This window comes from Barbus barbus (assembly GCF_936440315.1).
Source record: "Barbus barbus genome assembly, chromosome: 4".
NCBI lineage: Eukaryota > Metazoa > Chordata > Actinopteri > Cypriniformes > Cyprinidae > Barbus > Barbus barbus.
This window is the reverse complement of record NC_136732.1, coordinates 33,658,456-33,674,581: the sequence shown is the minus strand read 5'-3', so window position 1 is coordinate 33,674,581 and position 16,126 is coordinate 33,658,456. Positions and strand designations below refer to the sequence as shown.

General features: G+C 39.5%; 1 protein-coding gene across 1 annotated transcript; it reads right to left on the bottom strand.

Moving 5' to 3' along the window:
* Positions 1–4,971: 4,971 nt before the first annotated feature.
* LOC306868752 (uncharacterized protein) lies at positions 4,972–15,923 on the bottom strand. Its single transcript, XM_079415081.1, has 8 exons — positions 15,750–15,923; positions 15,082–15,202; positions 8,952–9,099; positions 8,269–8,868; positions 8,024–8,190; positions 7,018–7,168; positions 6,590–6,688; positions 4,972–6,014 (listed from the first exon to the last, which is right to left on the bottom strand). The coding sequence occupies exons 1-8, from the start codon at positions 15,815–15,817 to the stop codon at positions 5,821–5,823; spliced, it is 1,548 nt and encodes a 515-aa protein (XP_079271207.1). The 5' UTR covers positions 15,818–15,923; the 3' UTR covers positions 4,972–5,820.
* Between the last annotated feature and the right edge of the window lie 203 nt (positions 15,924–16,126).

The window sequence follows — 16,126 nt, the reverse complement described above, 5'->3', positions numbered from 1 at the left end:
GGTTTTGGATGTGTTGTAGTTTTTGAGTAAACAGAGAATTCTCACATTTGATCTTTTCTCTCATCAGTATGTGGTCAATCCCACCTCAACATCAAGATTTTTAGAGGGCAGAATGCGATGGCAGGCTTTTGGCATTTACAGTCTGTCTGCTGGAGTCTACATCTGCAGCGGGACGCTAATCAATAAAGAATGGGTTTTGACTTCAGTTGGCTGTGTCCTACAGTACGAAGTGGCCAAGTTTAAAATGATCATATATTTTAATTGTGTTATTTAGTATCCAAGTATCATACAGTGTATACATAGTTGATGTGGATTCATAATAGTGAAATTAAAACGGACTTTTATTTACAGCACCAGGGTGTCTGACATTCAGATCTACTTGGGGCGTCTGAACCAAAATGGCTCAAACCCACGAGATTTTCAGGACAGTGATTAAAGTCATCAAACATCCTAAATATAACAGTCTTGACAGCAGTCTAGCACTGCTCCAGCTCTCTTCTTCTGTGACTTTCTCTGATTATATTAAGCCAGTCTGTCTGGCTGCTGCTGGTAGTGTATTTGTTGCTGGTACAGACAGTTGGGTCACTGGATGGGGCCTAAACGAAGGTGAGAAACGTTACTTCAAAATTACACCCAATCAAGGTTCTAAAACTCTGGAACAACATGACTTTTATGATGTTTCTACTGATCTGTTTCTTTATTTTGTGTGATAGAATTCAATTTTCCTGACATACTGCAGGAACTGGAGGCCCCTGTTGTGGACAACATTGAATGTAACGATGCCTATGGAGGCATCATTACATCATTATAAGATATCTTTCCTGTAGCTCAAATAGTAGAGCATGGCGCTAGCAACGCCAAGGTCATGGGTTCGATTCCCAGGGAAAGCAAGAGCTGATAAACTGTAACTTGAATGCAATGTAAGTCGCTTTGGATAAAAGCGTCTGCTAAATGCATAAATGTACATGTATATCTTAAGGTCTGAATTTTTGTAATTGGTTATAAATAAGCTGTTTTATGCAAAGTACTCAGATCTTTTTTTTCTGTTGAAACTCCCAATACCAATCATTTTCTTTTCACTGACTCGACATGAATACAATAATGTAAGAATTAGTTTTAGGAATTTGCTTCGTCTACCTTGCAAAATCTACATACTCCCTATACTAAATACAACGAACATACAGCCTATTATATCAGTCAAAGGACATTACTGAAATAATTTATACCAATCCAGACATAAAAGACAAAAAAAAGAAGGAAGGAGAATGTAAAACATATTCCATTCAATTTAATTAAAATTATTTCATCATTTAATTTTATTATAAAGTGCATAAACCTCACTGTATTGAGACACTTACTTCAAAGTTCAAACTAACAATTATAAAAAACATGAAAGGGGATAGTAAATTACTGTATGTTTGATATTTGAAGCTCCGAAGCTTGTCCCAGAAAACTATAGCCTATAAACACCGAAGTACTGTATCGGAACTTGATTCATGTTTGCAAACGCAGGTGATCTGTGATGTCTGAAGCCTCGCTCGCCTCACTATCTGTTTCAAGTTTCATAGGTAGGCATAGTTTTGACCACTAGATTGCATAATGTACCATGTTGAAAAGCATCATGCAATTAACATCTTTACCACGCATTTGAGAGAAAAGTTTCAGTGCTTCAAAAAACTGTTTTGACAAGTTAAGTTATTTGTGAATCCATTGTACAATACAAGGCATTTGCTGCCTATAGTATAGTCTATGGGAAGCCGTTCAGGAAATAATACATACAGTGGGGGAAAAAAAATATTTGATCCCCTGCTGATTTTGTACGTTTGCCCACTGACAAAGAAATGATCAGTCTGTAATTTTAATGGTAGTTTTATTTAAACAGTGAGAGACAATAACAACAAAATCCAGAAAAACACATTTCAAAAAAGTTATATTTTGATTTGCATTTTAATGAGTGAAATAAGTATTTGATCCCCTATCAATCATTAAGATTTCTGGCTCCCAAGTGTCTTTTATACAGGTAAGGAGCTGAGATTAGGAGCACTCTCTTAAAGGGAGTGCTTCTAATCTCAGTTTGTAACCTGTATATAAAAGACTCCTGTCCACAGAAGCAATCGATCAATCAGATTCCAAACTCTCCACCATGGCCAAGACCAAAGAGCTGTCCAAGGATGTCAGGGACAAGATTGTAGACCTACACAAGACCATCGCCATGCAGCTTGGTGAGAAGGTGACAACACTTGGTGCGATTATTCGCAAATGGAAGAAACACAAAATAACTGTCAATCTCCCTCAGAGTGGGGCTCCATTCAAGATCTCACCTCGTGGAGTTTCAATGATCATGAGAACGGTGAGGAATCAGCCCAGAACTACACGGGAGGATCTTGTCAATGATCTCAAGGCAGCTGGGACCATAGTTAACAAGAAAACAATTGGTAACACTACGCCATGAAGGACTGAAATCCTGCAGCCCCTGCAAGGTCCCCCTGCTCAAGAAAGCACATGTACAGGCCCGTTTGAAGTTTGCCAATGATTCAGAGGAGAACTGGGTGAAAGTGTTGTGGTCAGATGAGACCAAAATCCAGCTCTTTGGCATCAACTCAACTCGCCGTGTTTGGAAGAGGAGGAATGCTGCCTATGACCCCAAGAACACCATCCCCACCGTCAAACATGGAGGTGGAAACATTATGCTTTGGGGGTGTTTTTTTGCTAAGGGGACAGGACAACTGCACCGCATCAAAGGGACGATGGACGGGGCCATGTACCGTCAGGTCCAGGGCATTGAAAATGGGTCGTGGATGGGTATTCCAGTATGACAATAACCCAAAACACACGGCCGAGGCAACAAAGGAGTGGCTCAAGAAGAAGCACATTAAGGTCCTGGAGTGGCCTAGCCAGCCTCCACACCTTAATCCCACAGAACATCTGTTATGGGAGCTGAAGGTTCGAATTGCCAAACGTCAGCCTTGAAACCTTAATGACTTAGAGAGGATCTTCAAAGAGGAGTGGGACAAAATCCCTCCTGAGATGTGTGCAAACCTGAACAAGAACAAGAAACATCTGACCTCTGTGATTGCCAACAAGATTTTTGCCACCAAGTACTAAGTCATGTTTTGCGATACTTATTTCACTCATTAAAAAGCAAATCAAACTTTTTTGAAATGCGTTTTTCTGGATTTGTTTGTAATTCTTTTTGTTATTCTGTCTCTCACTGTTCAAATACACCTACCATTAAAATTATAAACTGATCATTTCTTTGTCAGTGGGCAAACGTACAAAATCAGCAGGGGATCAAATTTTTTTTTCCCCCACTGTATGTATTGCGTGAATATGGATTGGTTCACTGGTTGAAAGTATGGTTTAATGACAATGCACTGGTTTCTAATACATTGGCATAGCCAGATATGCTTGTTTAGATACATTGATTTAATCTAGCACACATGGGTTTGCTTCTTTATACACTGTTTTCAAGTAAACAGCGGTTTCCTCAACTATGGTGCATTGGTTGGCTCAAGTATGTATTGGTCTGATCAAGCATACATTGCTTTGTTTAATTATAGATTGGTTTCATTAACTAGGCCTATATATTGGTTTAGACATCAGTTCGCTCACTATATATTGATTTATACATTTTGATTGGCTCAAATATATATTGCAGAGGTCACCAAGTTCGGTCCTGGAGGGCCGGTGTCTTGCAGAGTTTAGCTCCAACCCTAATCAAAAACACCTGAAAAGCTGCTAATCAAGGTCTTACTAGGTATACAGGCAGGTGTTGAGGCAAGCTGGAACAAAACTCTGCAGGACACCGGCCCTCCAGGATCAAGTTTGATGACCCCTGATATATTGGTTCGTTCAAGAATACATTGGGTTTTTTTTCAACTATATATTGGTTTAGATCAGGGATAGGCAACGTCGGCCCTGGAGTGCCAATGTCCTGCAGAGTTAAGCTCCAACCCTGAAAAGAAAAACCTCACCTACCTGTAGCCTAGCCTGTGATCCTGAAGACCTTGATTAGCTTGTTCAGGTGTTTGATTAAGGTTGGAGCTAAACTCTGCAGGACAGCGGCACCCCAGAACCGACATTGCCTACCCCTGGTTTAGATCATTGGTCTCAATCTCAATTCCTGGAGGGCCACAGCTCTGCACAGTTTAGCTCCAACCCTAATCAAACACACCTGATCCAGCTAATCAAGCTCTTCAGGATCACTAGAAACTTCCAAGCAGGTGTGATTTGGAATTTGAGATCACGGTTTTAGATACATTGATTGGCTCAATATCTTCGGTGCACGTCCAACTTCAAAATGGTCAGACTTCGTTTTACCTTTTTTGTAAAGGCCATTTTGACTTTCTTTGCACGTTCGCTTTGTAAACACTGGCTTGGTACTTCTGCCTACGTCACACGTGACCTTTCCAAAGTGATTACGTAACGTGAGGTCAAGCTAGTTCAAGATGAGCATCTGTGGATAAAGTATATACATTTTAATTTTGTTCTTAGAAAATGACTGATCGTTTCATTAGATAAGACCCTTATTCTTCAGCTGGGATCATGTAGAGCCTTTAGAAGCTGCATAGAAACTGCAATTTGGACCTTCAACCCATTGAAGTCCACTATATGGAGAAAACTCATCGAATGTTTTCCTAAAAAACAAAACTTATTTTCGACTGAAAAAAGAAAGACATTAACATCTTGGATGACATGGGGATGAGTAAACTTTCAGCTTTTTATTCTGGAAGTGAACTAATCCTTTAATAGAACAGGGAGGAGACAAGGAAATCATCTAACAATGATTTTTGTAAAAGCTTTTTAAAGTTTACTTTTATGGCTTTTTTGGCTTTATTAGATAGAGACAGGAATAACAGGGTAGAAGAGTTGGGGATGGAACCAGAAAAGGACCTCACAAGCCAGAAATCGAGCTCATGTTACCCGCATACATCATGAGCATTGACCACTGGCCGCGGCTCTGACTTCGTGAATATTTTTTAATAACTGTACACCTTTATTGTAAAGTATTCAAGTGAGTGTAAATGTACACGATCAAAAAAAAAAAAACAGCATAAAGGGGAAAAAAAAATGTAAAAATAATTTTGTTTAATTTTATTTGCTACAAACTTTGTTTTATAGATTTGGGACACTGACATTTTTAAAAGCTAAAGCTGTTGCTGATGTACATTTAGCGTTTCCATATGGCAGTCGCCTTACCCTGTCTGTTTATCACCATACTCTAGCTGACCACCACTGCATTCACTCTATTAAAGGAGATTTAGTTTTCATAATATAACTAGCTTCATCACAAGGTCTGAATTTCTATAATCAGAGCTTACAGAACCAAGCTGTTCTCTGCAATGTAATCAGATGTTTTCCTTGAAAACATGCATTAACCATTTACTATGCTGCAACAAAATTAAAAAAGTAAAAGCTAGTTTTGAGAATACACTCTGTCTACATTGTAAAATCAACATACTACAGCCATTTACATCAAGTCAAAGTGCATTTTTGGACAAGGAAGTGAGAATGTAAAACAAATTCAATAAACGTTATTTTATTTCCAAAGCTACATGAACCTTACTCTACACATTTAAGACACTTAAATATAAAGTACAAACTAACAATTGTAAAACACACAAATAGAGAGAACAAACTTGCTATAAAGAAATCCAAACTCATCCTACAATGACAGGATGTACACATAAAATTCTTGCTAATGTACCAATTGATTCATTAGAACAGGTTTAGCTTTTCCATACTGAATTAGACAGTGGGTGAACTTTAGGAATGCACTGTATAATGATGAAACCGATTGTAGGGAAAGGCACTTGCCACCTAGTCACTCTCTCCATCATCACTGATGATTCCCTGCAGGTTGGCCCAGGCTGCTCCCCTCTTGCGCCCTGTGTTTGTGTGGCTCTCTCCACTATCAGAGTCCGAGTCCACAACACGTTTATAGGCAGAGGGAGGAGGAGAGACATTTGTTGCAGGGGGCCATACTGCGGCAGCTGCTCTTCTTTTGGGACGTCCTGATGAACAAAGTTTAATTTCATAAGGTTTAGGCCCAAACAAAGTAAATCACATTTTTAAATCTCTCTCATTTCCATGTATTCATGTGAGTGGAAATCATCTGCCCTTGAGTTAAAATGTATCTACAGTAGTGTGGGATTACAAATGTAAGAATCTGTCTTAGATCTACAGACCCTATATCCTGACATACAATCACCTGAAAAATTAAGGTGAAATGCACTGCATTTATGGTAAAGATGATGACATCAGATGAATGATTTCTGTTAAGCAAAGTTTGTAGCAAGATGTTCCTGCCAGTTCCTGTTCTCTTATTGTAAGTCAAATGAGCCAGATAGATAGATATAGATCTTCATTTGCATGCTTTAAGGTCGTCACCCAGGTGCTTTGTCTCCATTTCTAAGCACTGTCCCCTAAAATGTATATAAACTATAATGTATCACGCCTTAGCTAGACTTTTGATGACTGCAGCGCCACACAGTGCGTTCTCAATAAGAAGCCTGATGAAGATACCCAAGAGTCTCCTGGCCTCAGCTTCTGAGTTTCCAACAGTAGATACAATTTTAAGGGTCATTACCCTGAGTGGCGATGATGTTGCTGACATCCAGCTCAGCCAGTTCCTGTGCTTCTTCTCTCTTTAGTCGAGCTTTTTTACACTTCTCTATGGAGGGCTGACCTGGGACAGACACGTCATAGGTAATAAGAGTGTGCTTGTATGGACATTCTTTATAACATATGCAAAATAAAAATCTCTCAGTGTACAAAGGAAAACAAACCGTGTATTCTAAAGTGCATTACACTGACATTCATTTGATATTAGTTGTTTTTTTTCTTTCAGTTATGTGCAGGAACATATTTTACAATAGTAGAAAGTGCACTGAAAGGTAACTTAGTTACTCCACTCACATGATTAAAAACACTAAAAGAATGCAAATTTGCATATGATTTGAGGTGATTCAGCAACTGTATGCATGTTTCCCCTTCTGTTCACTCATGCACACTAACCTTCCACACCCAGCTCCTCCAGCTCTTTTTTCAGCACAGTCACCTTTGCCTTTACTGATCGGCAGCCATCAAACAGCTTCTTGTAGTTCCGTCTCACACCACAGAGAGCGATGTAGCGCTTCAGCCTGGACACTGCCTTATTTTCTTCATCCTAATGGTCAAAAATTATTGTTAGATAATCAATAGGGCCTACATATGATTAAAATGAAAAATTTGGGTTTAATAAAGGGAATGGGAAGCATGTCGTCCACTTATGTGAGAATCAAACTGAAATTCTCAATCTGAGCAATTCTGTTTTTTACGAAATACATTAAATACAGAAGTAGCTTTTAATTATCCACAAAATATCGCACACACAAACTCATCACACATATGTGTTGGTAAAATTTATAGCTTTATATATTATTTTTTTTATGTCTGGTATTTTTTCAATTAAAATTTGACATTTTTAGTTAGCTACGGCACTTGCCTCACAGTTAATGACCGCAAATAACAGAGCTACAAGTCATTGCCATGTCTGTAGAGGCACTAAATCCTTAACATAGAAAGGCCAAGAATAGAATATTGTGAAATGTGTCAAACGTGACATTTCAAATATTTAAATATCTTGTCATTTTTACCCCAAACCTAAACTAATCTCAAAAGTTTGAGGGTCAACAAGTCTGTTAGGCTCACCCAGGCTGCATTTATTTGATCAGAAACATTGTGAAACATTATTATAATTAAAAATAATTGTTTTCTATTTTAAAATGTTATATATTCCTGTGATGCAAAGCTGAATTTTCAGCAGTCTTTTACAGTATTTATTCGAAATAGAAATCTTTCGTAACATTTTAAATGTAACAACTTCCTGACCCCAAACTTCTGATGGGTAATGTAAGGTTGAATAACGCACTCTTGCTTATTGACATTACTTAAATATTAAAACAGATTAGTGAAAGAAAAAAAAAAAAAAAAAAAAAAAAAGTAATTTTTGTGATATGAGCTGTTCTCAAATTCATCTTGCCTTTCCTCTGGTTGTGTTCTCCCTCTCCTCACTGCGCTTTTTCTTTGTCGTGCTTTTCTTTCCCTCCTTCTTGTCCTTCTCTTGTTCGTCCTCATCTTCCAGTGAGGGAAGAGACGAGGAGTCAGAGTCCTCTGCTGCCTCCTTCTGATCGTCCTGCATTTTCTCTTCTGTCAAGAAAAAGAGATGAACAATGTAAGGAAAAAGGTTTAAGCATACACCGGCTTTGACTTCTGAGGAATTCTTACCATTTTTCTCCATCTCTTTGGAGGATAAATTAGCAGTATCCTCTTTTTGATCTTTTTCCTCTTCACTGTCTCCACTGCTGTCATTTTCAGAGCTGCTCCTGTTTTTTGTTTTAGCGCTCTCGTTATTCTCCTCTTCACTCTCAGAGCTGCTCCCAAAAACCTCTCTCTCCACTTCTTTCACAATATCCCTCTCGACCGACTTCTTTTGTCTGATATCTTTTCTTTTACTCTGCGTCTTCACTTTTTCATCCTCAGAATCACTCGAAGCCGGTTTATCACTGATTTCCTCCTCACTGTCTGAATCCTTTTTCTTTTCTTTCGATGGTTGTTTTTGCCTTGCCTCCTCCTCATCAGAATCCTCCAACTCCTCATCTTCGTCACTTTCATTCACCTTCCCTTTCTTCTTCAATTTATTTTTCTTCTCACTGTCCCCTTTCTGTTTGCTTTGTTTGCTCTGTCTCTTATTCTGTGTTTTTTTCTTAATGTTCTTTTCCTCTTGCTCCTCCTCACTGTCATCCCCCGTGTCTTTATCACTTCCAGCTTCATCCTCTTTTTGTTCTCCCTCGTTCATAGCTTTCTCTATTCCAGAGTCAGGGGAATCTGTACAACAGAGATTATACAAATTACTCATGCAACATCCAATGAGAAAAAACAAGGACTAACTCAACAAATACTACAGTTACCTGGGGAAGACTCCTCCAGCCGTGATCTTTTTGCCTTTCCCACCATTTTATTCTCTTCATCCCCATCATCTTCATCCACCCTTTTCCTTTTGCTCTGGCTCTTTAAAGGATTCACACTCTTAATAAGAGGCTCATCATCACTGCTGTCCTGGAAATTGAAGAAGGTTGTCAGTTTGCCAAGCCTTGACTTTAAAATATTACTGACAAATCACATTATTCTTCACCATATTATTAGACAAGCCTTTGCGCTTTTCTTTTTTTATGTTTGGAACATTTCAAACAGAAATCATTAAAGTGTTTCCGTCCTCATTCCCAAATAAATGCAAAAGCATCATTTGATTGCCACAAGAAAAGTAACTGTCCATAACTTAATGTTTATTATGTGCATTCATTTAGATCAGGGGTGTCAAACTCAGTTCCTGGAGGGCCGGAGCCCTGCAGAGTTTAGATGCAACCCTAATTAATCCAGCTAATCAAGTCCTTCAGGCTTATTTGAAAACTACATGGTTTGTGTGTTGGAGCAGGGTTGGAACTAAACTCTGCAGGGCTGAGTTTGACACCCCTGATTTAGATTATAGTAGAGATGTTCATGGTACCAAAATAAGTTTGCATAACCATGTTATGTATAACAATATGTTAAAGAAAAACTGCTGATAAAATTCTTTGCAATGTTACAAATCATCCCAGTCCATTTAGTAATATTTTTAACGACTTCCATTCTAACCATTTTATGAGAACAATTTCACAAAAAAAAAAACTAAACAAAAAAACACTAAAAATAAAAACCTCAACTGTAAAAGTGCTTAATTTCTTTAATTTTCACACTGCACTTAACCCTGAGTTACTGCCATTCTAAACCCCACTTTTAACCCCAGATAAAAGGAGTTCACACGTTTAGAATCTTTTCATATTTTTTAGAATCTAGGGTTAGCACTGCTTTTTAGCCCAGTTGATGAAACCCTGCTCATCACCTACACATCTCTAATGGACTACTTTTGCAGTGTTAAGGCCCCGATATACTTCAAACGAAGTTTGTTTTCATTCTTCGTTTGGGGGCAAAAAGAAGTTCGAAAGAAGTTCGCTGCCATCTTGAGTAAATGACGTCATTTGGAGCCAGAGTCTGTGCAGTAGTGTCGTGAGGTGGAGGCGCGGAATCAAACTCCTGCAGATCCAATCAACCATAACGACACGCATCAAATTTTTATAGTAATTTTTTATAGCATCAAATTACTAGCTAAAATCAAACTTATCACAAAAACGAACAATTGAACATATATCAGCGTGATAACTACTTTAAATGACCAAAACTATATTTCAGAAAATTGTATTGAAAGTGTCATTTATTTTTTTTATTTTGACTGAAGTCCCATTCGTTTACATGGAGAGGGCGGGGTTTTTTAAACCTGTACTGCAGCCAGCAGCCAGCAGCCAGCCACCAGTGAGCGATCAAAGAGCCCACCGATTCACTTTTAAGGACGAGTGAGACACACCCGGTCGCGACGCTCACACGTCTGCCCTAAACACAACAACGAAGCAACGATGATGTATCTAGGTCTTTTAATAAAACTGGATAAATTACACGTTTTTATATTTTGTGTGTTGTCAATTTGATAAAAACAAAGGTTTATTATTGTATGTTCTTTTGGCATTTCATTTATTATATACCTTTTAAATTTGCTTATTTAAAGAACAACAGCAGCAGTATGGTGTAACATTTAGGGGCTGTTTACACCTGGTCACTTCGTGCATTTTGTCTGATCGGATAGCTATCCGATAGTGAAAAGACCAGGTGTAAACGCCCTCTGAAATGCATTCGAGACGGATATAAATCCGATCGTTCAAACCACTTCAGGAGGTGGTCTGGGCCCCATTCCAGGACAAGTGTAAATGCATCTGGTTGCTGAAACCACATATGTAAATTTTACTCCTCTCAAAATATTAAAACAATAAACGCGTGAGAGCATGTTATAGGCTATATGATCTTTTACAGGGTTCCTACACATTTTCCATTGAAAAATTCCATACTCTTCCAGACTAAAATTTCAAAACCTCTAGGTAGATTTTTAGACCATATTTAGCATAAATGGTTCATAGATCATTATTTTCAGCTTTATATTTGGTATATAGTACAGTCATCTGTAAATATTTTTATTTTCTCAGGGGTTTTTTTTTTTATTGATTTTCTCGAAGTGACAACATACAGAGTCCCTAATATAAAAATTAAAAAAATAAATAAAAAATACAAACTTTTACATGCACACAATAAACTTTTTTTGTGCCTTCGAGAAACTATTCTAGTTTTATATAAGCTACTTCCTTTGTGTATCACTGCCATCTTACTATGAATAAAAAGATAGCATGTATGCACATGAATTAACAAGAGATCTACCAGGTCAAAATTGAGCTTTTCTTATGGTAGTACCTCTAATATCAAGGCTTAATGTCCAATTTAATGCATGCTCTATGGTGATGAAGAAACTATGACACGAAATGGTCTGATGGCATAACATTTGCCAAGTTCAATGGTCTATAAACAAACAAAAAAAAAAGTTTAAGATTTGTCTTTCATTGGGGCAGTATGTCATATTTCAAGGCCTTAGGTCTCTTTAATGCATACTCCGTGGCGGCCAAGAAACCACACTGAGAAATGGGCTGATGGCACAACAGGTGGCTCAGTGTGCATTGTCCTATATGCTAAATTTAATGGTTTATTGTGCATACTTAAGGTCCTTGAGTTATGAAATACGGTGCTAAGAATATAGTGTGAAGAAACCCAAAATGCTTCTAACCTGCATTTTGCATAATGAAAAAGTGCACCTTGAATTCATTCAGTCATATTTGGCGATCACTAAAGAATCACTAAACAGCTGCCACGAAACCTCACTTCTTGTACAATACATTTATTTTCATTCAATTCTGAATTTTCTATTATAAAAAACTAAATAGGGGCAAAAGTATGGAAACACATTTTTCCATACTCTGCTTTTTTTTCCATACTTTTCCAGACCTGGAATATATTTAAAATCAAATTCCATACTTTTCCAAACCCCGTAGGAACCCTGATTATAGTCAGATATGAGTGCGCTAATGCAACACACATCACCGCGGACGAGTAGCTGAGCATCTATTCAGCAAGCCGACGTGCAAACTGTGATGACACAATCATCTTCATTAAAAGTAGTAAATCAAACTTATTTTTCCAGTGCTGGTGCCGCGCGCTCTCCTATTGCGGTCTTTTGACACATTTATGTGGCCAAGTGTAAATGGAAATGTTTTAACAAATCAGATAGATATCCAATCAGAGAAAACGCATGAAATGACCAGGTGTAAACAGGCCCTTATTTGAAACATGTATTTGGTACTTGCTACCTTATATCTTTACTCTTTCATTTAATTATTTTCATGGCTTTGGAAAAATTGCATCTGATGTTTCTCAATGTCGGTTTTTGCATAATTCCGGGTCGTCGATACCAAGCTTCATTGCAATTCTCTCTAGGAATTAAATGCTTTCTCTGAACCTTTAAAATCTCTCCGCGAGCGATTGTACTGGTGCGGATATATTTGTGGCAGTTCTTCGACACAGTGTATTTATGTTGCTAGTGACTTGGAGATGTTGTTCTCCTGCCTGACCTGTGTTAAATGAGAAACGAAGAAGGTGGAGCTCCAGAACAGACCCACTGATTGCGTAATCGCCAAGGACCAGCTCAAAGGTGTTCAGGAGCCAGAACAAACTCCCCCAGAAAGTTTGCTTTGGTGTGCTGTTTCGAGCTGCCAAAACAAACTCAAAACAAACTCTGATTTTGTTCGTAACAACGTCATATCAGTTCGTTCTTCGATTTCGATTGAAGTATATCGGGGCCTTTAACCCCCACATTGCTGTGCCAAACTTGCCCAGTGTGAAACAATGCAGTGTTAGAATGTTATGGCTAGATACATAATAGACACCCAGTCATGTGCCTCATAATTCATAAGAGGAAAATGACAAATGGCGACAGAAAACTCCAAATTGGTGTGAAGAAACTACAACAGCAATTGTCAGTTAATGACTCCACTTCTGTCTAGAAATGACTCGGACAGATCACAAACTGTAAACCTAAAGACCCCCACTCTGCTAACGACCTGAATGAGTTTTACTGTCGCTTTGAAAGACAATGGCAGAGTCCTGATACCATACCTCGTGACACCAGCCTTCAGCTTGAGCTTTAACATCAGCTCATCAGCTTCTCCACAGCAGGAGCTGAGGCCTCTTTACAGCTCCACACCTGAACGGCCCCCTCCCCCCTCCAGCCCCATCACAGGACGGTCCCTCACCATCCAGGAGAGATATTAACAGAGTCTTCAAGAGACAAAACCCTTGTAAATCAGCTGGACCAGACTCTGTTTCTCCATCCGCCCTGAAGTACTGTGCTGACCAGCTGTCTCCAGTGTTTACAGATATCTTTAGATATGCCATGTGCCAGGCTGCTTCAAGACCTCCACCATCATCCCCGTCCCCAAAAAACCCAGGATCACAGGTCTAAATGACTACAGACCTGTCACCCTGACATTTGTAGTAATTAAGTCCTTCGAGCACCTTGTATTGTCCCACCTCAAATCCATCACAGACCCTCTCCTGGACCCCCTGCAGTTTGCCTACAGAGCCAACAGGTCTGTAGATGACGCAGTTAACATGGCCCTCCACTTTATCCTCCAGCACCTGGACTCCTCAGGAACCTACGCCAGGATCGTGTTTGTGGACTTCAGCTCGGCGTTCAATACAATCATGCCAGCTCTGCTACAGGACAAGCTCTCCCAGCTGAATGTGCCCGATTCCATCTGTAGGTGGATCATAGACTTCCTGTCTGACAGGAAGCAGCATGTGAGAATGGGAAAACATGTTGCTGACCCCCAAACCATTAGTGCTGGCTCTCCTCAAGACTGTGTTCTTTCTCCTCTCCTCTTCTCTCTATACACCAACAGCTGCACCTCCAGTCACGAGTCTGTCAAACTACTGAATTTTGCGGATGATACCAGCCTTATTGGGCTCATCTCTGACAGGGATGAGTCTGCCTACAGGTGGGAGATTGACCTGGTGAATTGATCTGGTGAATCAGAACAATCTGGAGCTCAACGCTGTGAAAACAGTGGAGATGGTGAATGACTTCAGGAAGAACCCAGCCCCACTTGCTCCCATTATCCCGTGTAACTCCTCAGTAGAAACTGTGGACTCTGTCCGCTTCCTGGGCACCATCATCACCCAGGACCTCAAGTGGGAGTTCAACATCAGCTCTCTGATTAAAAAAGTACAACAGAGGATGTACTTCCGGAGGCAGCTGAAGAAGTTTAACCTGCCAATGACAATGATGGTTCACTTCTACACTTCCATCATTGAGTCCATTTCTCACCACCTCCATCACCATCAGGTATGCTGCTGCCTCTGCCAAGGATAAAGGCCGACTGCTCTGTTGAGAAGGTAATCGGATGCAACCTTCCATCTCTTCAGGACCTGTACACTTCCAGGACCCTGAAGCGGGCGGTTAAGATTGTGGAACAAACTGGACACAAACTTTTTTGAAGCACGCCACAAAAACAGTTTCTTTCCATCTGCAACTGCCCTTATCAACAATACCCATGACCCATCAGGGCTTCTTAAGGTCATTGCACACGGAGTCTGAAATTTTCGCATGCGTTTTTCCGTATTCCCCATCCTTTCCTATCAAAATGCATGCTACAAATGCGAAAACACAGAAAATCTAACCTGATCCGATTTATTTTTGACGGACGAAAGTTTCGGAGGCAGTGTGCAAACGTGACTGAAGAGCAGCTTGTTTTGATTCTTACCTCTATAATCCAAAAAAAGTTAATTCCCGACAAACTTGATAAAGTCTACTAAGGATGCACAATGCTAGATATGCGTTCATCCAATCAGTGGTACTTACACCGCAAATACGCAAAAAATAATTTTAACTTGGGGTTTAGGAACATATAGAATGAAACCTCACCCTGTAAATACATCCGACTAATTGTTAATCAATTTATTCTCAAGAGATTTATATCAAAGAGATTATTGCACCAATAACAAAAGGGCGAAGCTTAGCAAAAGATTGTTTTTTGACAGATGCATCACAAGACTTCAATATCTCTTCTTCACCTGCATCTTCAAAAGTTCCTCCTCGACAATTTTCTTCATCAGCTGTCTGTCCTTGATGCTGAGCGACTCTCTCCCCACCTTTTCCAGGTATCTCCTCCGCAGAATGCCTAAAGTCAGTGTACTGAAAGATAGCAGAGTAACAGCAAATGAAACATGTAAATAACTGCATCTCATTCTGATTGACCAATATAAAACAAAACACTTCACATATTGTGGACACAGCAAACCGTTACAAAGCACACTTTCACTTTACAGTAACCCGAGTGATGTGATGCACATGTTTGCGCGGTCTGTCTGTAAAACCGCTCGAGCTACTAACTTACTGTACTACAGTATTTCCTTCAAGCTCTTTTACGTAAGATGCGTCACACATCATTGTAGTATCCCTTGAGCGTATTTCTTTACGATACCTGCAAATTAAAGCACTTCTTATGCGATGTGACCGTCTTCATGCAAAAAAATCTTATATGTGTTTCTTTTTTCCTTCGTGTCACACACTAGCTATTCAGGAGCCGATGTGAGACCTAACATGCGTTATCAAATTTCTCCAGAAACGACTTCGATTCAGCCCTGCCTTCCTAACATATAGCGCTCTTTATTATGTAACTAAATGGTGAAAACATTCGTTTTGAGAGCATTTTCGACATTTCCTTCAACTCGCGGTTTACCTGAGGTCCGAACACTTGTGCAGTTCTCTCACAACGAACTTTCGGATCGCGTCCTCTTCTTTGGCCATGTTTTTTTTTTACACATTTGCGCCAATTTTTACTCCTCTGCGTACTGCGTGCGCCGCCCTACCTTGGCGCGCTTTGCTGTGCACGGCTACGTTACTTTACGTCATTGCGCACAATTTCCGCTAGACGTGATCACGTAATAGACGTAACAACGTAACGTTGGTCAGAACGTTGCTTCGTGTCCGATTATTTAAACAGACTTTGCTCTAGAGTTTTTTCTTTATTTAATTCACTTATAAATGTGACCCTGGACCACAAAAGCAGTCATAAGTCGCTGGGGTATATTTGCAGCAAATACCCAACAATACATT